Source organism: Sycon ciliatum, unplaced genomic scaffold, assembly GCF_964019385.1.
Source record: "Sycon ciliatum unplaced genomic scaffold, ocSycCili1.1 SCAFFOLD_162, whole genome shotgun sequence".
In the NCBI taxonomy this organism is placed as follows: domain Eukaryota; kingdom Metazoa; phylum Porifera; class Calcarea; order Leucosolenida; family Sycettidae; genus Sycon; species Sycon ciliatum.
The window spans coordinates 432,604-438,609 of NW_027044871.1; the positions used below are offsets into that span (position 1 = coordinate 432,604).

At 48.0% G+C, this 6,006-nt stretch overlaps 1 protein-coding gene across 1 annotated transcript; it reads right to left on the minus strand.

Moving 5' to 3' along the window:
* Positions 1 to 3,222: 3,222 nt before the first annotated feature.
* Positions 3,223 to 5,298, minus strand: LOC135830687 (uncharacterized). The gene is made up of 3 exons (XM_065342914.1): positions 5,192 to 5,298; positions 3,681 to 5,100; positions 3,223 to 3,249 (listed from the first exon to the last, which is right to left on the minus strand). The coding sequence occupies exons 1-3, from the start codon at positions 5,296 to 5,298 to the stop codon at positions 3,223 to 3,225; spliced, it is 1,554 nt and encodes a 517-aa protein (XP_065198986.1).
* Positions 5,299 to 6,006: the final 708 nt, after the last annotated feature.

Below are 6,006 nucleotides of genomic sequence, written 5' to 3' on the forward strand. Positions count from 1 at the left end.
CAGCGCACAATGCACTCTTCCAGTAAGACAGTTATATTGGGAATCCGCAGTTATCTCGCAGCGCACAATGCAGTCTTCCAGTAAGACAGTTATACTGGGAATCCCCCGCCGTCTCTCAGTGCAAAATGCACTCTTCCTGTAAGACAGTTAGCCCATGCTTCACACAGCTGGACATGTACATGCGCGTGCATGCGGACCAACACGCATGAACGAGCACACACAGAATAGTCTGGTTGAGTTAAAATGGATAGGTAGAGTGCTAGATTCGAACAACTGGTGCAATGTCACGTAACTCGGCAAATGAGTCGCAACGCGAAAAGACTCTGCTGAGTCGCGAACAGGCAATGACTCTGCAACTGACTCGCAAGCAAGCAAACAGGGAAAACCAGTTGTGAGCGGACATCCGCGAATCCAGCACACCACGTAAATATTCAGAATGGCACCTATGCATAATTTTCCCGCGGTTTTTTGTGCGGGGCAACTTCACGACCTCGACACTGTACTTGCACCACGCAGCGCAGCATGCAGTCTCATGCATGCACGCGTGGAAACTCTGATGATCGTAGAGCCCTACGTACCTGCTTCGCGTTTGCTGAGGCTGAAGTACAATGTACAATTTTTTTTCCTTTGTGTTGGTGAAGAATCAAACTCAAAGCAAGACATTTATTTCCTTCTTGGAAGGCAAGGGTTGTCACAGTTTGCTGTTGTGTATAAGTAGCAAGTTAGTTAGAGATCAGTAAGCAGCTGACACAATCATGCCAAGCAACGCTCATTGTATCGTCCCTGGCTGCTCAAATCGTAAAAGCAGCTGCAAGTTTGGTTTGTTTGAAACTGATGATGAGAACTCGCAAGGACGAAACGTGTTTGTGAAGCGTCGTCTATGTGGATCAGACCTGGCTCGTGTTGGCTGCGGAGGAACAGCAGAGGTCTGTAAAGCTGTATCTTTTCATCGTTTGCCTAAAGATTCGGATCGACGCCGGCATATCAGGGCCGAGTGGCTTGCCAAAATACCAAGAGTCAACACTCCTCTTTCTGGAAACTCGTATGTCTGTGGGGTGCACTTTCCTGGTGGTCGACCTGTGACGGAGGACGAGCCACCTTCCCGTTTCTTGGACAAAGCCGTCGTAGTGAAGAGGAAGAGCCGTGTTTCGACAGGCGAAGTCAGTCGACCCGTTGAAGCGATTGATATTGATGACGATGTTGATTTACCAGTCACAGATGAATCGGTGCCTGAGGCTGCAACACTTTTAGCTGACCATGATTATGGTGAAGTTCCCGTTCTCCAAGAGAACAAAATAAAGACTTTGGAAGCACAAGTGGCTAAGTTGCGGTCCCAGTTGGAGCAGGCCTTGTACAATTTGGATGAATCGGAAGAAGCTTTGCGGAAATGCCAACTCCATTACTCGAACATCCGACATGACAACAAGATTGTACTGTTTTACACGGGCCTGAGTTCTCTGGCGTTTGACTTGTTGCTGGATCAGTTGCGGTGTGGATGTCAAGACATGTGCTTTGCTACTAAAGTGCCAGCTGATTTCCTTGGCCAGGACAGCCGTGGCAGACGAAGAGCATTGGTGTATGAAGACGAGTTGCTATTGACCCTTGTCAAACTTCCGCATGCTTTCCCTGAGTCAGATTTAGCACTGCGATTCGGAATAGATCAATCCACGGTGTCCCGAATATTTTCAACGTACATTCGTTGCATGTACTTCTCTATGAAAGAAGTGGACATTTGGCCGAGCCGGGCTCTGATTGATCGCTACATGCCCGACGTCTTCAAAGACAAGTACCCACGCACCCGGGTAATTATTGACGCAACAGAGTTTCCCATTGAGAAGCCAGCCAACCCAACTGTACAAGCAGCCACCTGGCCGAATTACAAAAACAGGAACACTTTCAAACTGTTAGTTGGTGTGACACCTACCGGTGCAATATCGTTTATGTCTCCTCTTTATGGCGGGCGCATTTCTGATAAGAAACTGACAAAGCGAAGTGGGCTAATGAAGTTGATGGAGAAGGGTGATGCCATCATGGCCGACCGTGGTTTCGACATTGCCGATCTGCTACCGGAGGGTGTCGATCTCAACATACCCCCGTTTCTTGGTTCTCGAGATCAGCTTGATGAAGAAGAGGTGATCGAAACTCGGCGTATTGCTAGCGTGCGTATTCATGTGGAGAAAGCAATGGAAAGGATCAAGAACTTCAGGATAACTCACTTCTTATCTTCCGTGTTGTGCCCTTTGGCTGAGCAGATCATATTGTGTGTGCATTCCTCACTAACTACATGGAGCCCCTGGTACCTCCGCCTGTTAGTAAGCCATCGACACAGTCTGCACACTTTTCCTCTGCTGCAGAAGTTGCCCAGATATCACCAGATGCAAACATTTCTGCAGTGGCTGTTTCAGCTGGCACATTTCTTTCACCTGCCATTACTGCTTCTGCTGCTGCTTCCGCTGCTACCAAGTTGTCATCTGCTGTAGCTGCTACTTCTGCTGCTACGAACGTGCCATCTCCTGTAGCTGCTACTGCTGCTGCTATCAGCGTGCCATCTTCTTCTGTAGCCGCTGCTGCCTATGTGACCACTCCCGTATGTTTGTTTTGCAAGCGCTCAGATGGCCCACTTCTTAGAGTTTGTAGGTCTTGTAACTCACGCTACCACCATATGTGTCAGAATGATGATGAAGATGGGCGTCTATGTAATTCTTGCTTTATGACCAGGCCGCTCTGTTGAAAGCTTTTTGCGCATGCCGATATTCCTACGTGGCCTCGGTATTTTCTTCCCCTCTTTTCTTTGTGTTATGTTGTGAGTAATGGTGCCCCTACACAATGATGCTTATTTCACTCAGGACTTCGTACTTCGAAGTAGAAGTAGTGATGCTCCTATTTGTCTGTTTGTGCTGTTCACCAGGTAGGAAATGTGGCCTGTGACTGCTGCAAGTGCCGCTTACTTTGAAGTAAATACGAATACTCATGTAACGTTCATGCCTTTTTGAACTCCGTTGTAACACGGAATGGCGAGCTATTGTAAACCAGTTGTACGTGCCGTTTTTTGTAGTGGTTACCAGTAATGGCAGTATAATTTACTATAACGCACTGTTTACAGCAGAGTTCCACCGTCTTGGGTACATGTATACAACACTACCTAATCATGTACAAATGCAGGAAGCCGGTAGCTGATGGAACTATCCACCATCTAATCACGGCGTTTATATCAAGAAGGAGCTACAGGACAGGGCAGAACAGAAAAAGCTATAATAAAGAACATAGAGTGCAGCGTATAGAACAGTTCAGACACACTTACAGAAGAAAAGATTGCCACAAATCAGGGAAGAATGTAAACAGTCAAGACTACAGGAACTGGAGCAAAGTGAGCAATGGTCATCTCAGATGACGAGGAATATATCTATTACCAAGAAACTTGATCACAGAGCCAGTTTCGGGAGAACATGATCAAAATAAAATGTTCGGCAAGCTGCGAGAGTTTTCTTGACATGCACTTCACAAAATGAAATGCGCTCAACAAAAAGATCATTGCAGGGAGACCACACTACAAAGTCACAAAATTGAAGGCCTGCAGCAAAGAGCTGCATTTGCACTTGTGTATGGTAGGCATGTGTTGTTTTGAGAGAAAGCACACCATCCTTGTTGGACAAACAAAATGATGCAGTAGACCCAGCTACCTCTGCTAGACTTTGGTCTCTAGCAACAAACGGGCATTTAATCTCGAGCAAAAGTGATGTATCACCATCCCTAACAATGCCATCGGGACTGGCACCAAACCAGCATTCATCAGCATGCACAAATAAGCCACATGCAACAACATCTATCAGCTTGCCAGACTTGGCTTGGTGGGCTACGTAGGCACATCGTGCCTCTTCTTCATGATCAATCCCCCATCTGGTTGCAGGAGTGGTGAACGCCGGCCGATCAATGATAGTTTTTATGAGGGATGACGGGTCAGTCTGAGGTCGTCGATGAGCTACAGTATGGGCAATGGAAGCTGTAATACGCTTCTTTCGTTCATTTCTCCAGAGTTCACTTGTTGTTTGGGATGCAGTGGCTTCTTGCAGGGCATTGACTTCTTCACAAGTAAGTATGACATTGGACTCGTACCACAGCATCTGCTTGTCCTCAGTTAGCCACTCGCAGTCAGATGGCACAGGTGTCACATCACCTGATCTGCTGTGCTCAACCTGCCACTTGTCCTTCTGTTCCCCTGCCCTAGCCAGTCTCTCCTTTTTCTGCGCTTGGGCTCTGTGCAACCTGTCCTCCTTCTGCTTAGCAGCAAATCCTGAGCTACCAGCAACAAGAGGCAATGCTAGGTGGATGGAGTTGGAGTGAATGGTTGAGTTGGCGTATTCCTCCACACGCCGGGCAAAGTCCATCCGCTTTGCAACAGCACGAGGGTCAAGTACTTCTGCAGCAGAATGCTTACGTTTCTTTGGCGCAGATTTGTCAGTGGTACTGCCACCTCTACGCCACTCCATGTCTTGAACCAGCATGGGCTCACTCTTTTTACCTGCACCTGCAGGAGGCTGGTTCCACTTTTGCAGCATGTCCGTGCACGTCGGAGCGTCACTAAACCCAAGCAGAGTGAACTCGGACAAGCCATACATCAGTGCAGCTATATGCTTGCAACTGGCAGTAACACCCTTGCCAGCAGGACAAGTGCACTGAGCACCAACAACACTGGTGGCAGATCCTGAGTCACACTGAGCAACGAGCCGAAGTTTGTAGTCAGCTTTGGTCTTCATTTCAGGCTGACAGCGGGCACGGTAGTACACACGGCTGTTGGCCTTCATCAGTTCGATTTTCTGGACATAACCTGCTCGATACAGACGAATTGACTTGCTATCAGTGGCAGCAAGCGCTTTGAAATTCTTGGCAGGTCCATCGCTGGTCATAGTGTCCACGAAATAAGAAACCATAGTTTGCATGGAGAACGACAGGGAGAGTAGCCTTCCACTCGCAGATTTAATCGGCTGCCACCCAGTAACAGGAAAATCCAGAGGGTCGTGGGGAATAACAGCAAGCGCTGCAGCTGGCGGAGGTGGCCCTTCCTTGCCATCACCGTCGCCTTCAGAGAAATGCTGAGCAAGTCTGTAAACGACACGAGCAGATAAATAACAAACTCAGATTCACAAATAATTTCAAAAAAATAAGATTTTGTTGTGGGAAGAAAACAACTCACCTCGCAACTAGATCGGCTTTCTTTCCCGACTTCTTGAGACCATACTCTCCACACTTCACCTTCAGAAGGTTCAAGGAGAGCTGGGAAAAATCCTGACTGACTGCCATCTTCCTGTCAACTAATATCGAAACTGTCTCCCACTGCAACGACTGAAAACAAAGGAGAGCCTCGCGTCGAGCAAGTTGCCCCGCACAAAGGTGCGAAGTCGCGATGGCGACCTGGCCGCCATGTTTTATGCATAGGTGCCATTGCTAGACAAAAATTCAGACCAAATGGCTAACCTTTTGCCAGCTGTGACGACACACTGTACTTAAGGGATGCTGGCATACGCATGTACCGCAAACATACATCACTCTTCCAGCGTCAAGCCGCGCGGATCAGAGAGTAGGGCACACCCGCCATTGCGGCTATTGCATCCGCACCAAAGCGGAATTAGTGCCCAGAATACAGGTGCAGGTTTGGCACGGCAGATGCTGCCAGCAATGAACGTACAGTGGTGGTAAATACCGCACGAGTAACCTTCTGTTCATCTGAGAGCACAAACAGTGGCCCAGTGGATGGATGATGGCGGGTAGTGAACAGGTATGCTGTCATCGCTGCTACAGGGCAGTATGGTTGCGTGGCTCGGTCAACGAACACTGTGACCCCACTGCCCAGTGGATCTGTTTTTGTTAAGAGTACTGTGTGTAGATGATAACAAATCACTTCATAGGAGATGTGCAGTACATCTACACTCAATATACATGTAGATATTATCTGATGGATAATGCATAGGAATGTCTGGTCATGTGTGTTACCTGTAAACAGGATGGTCA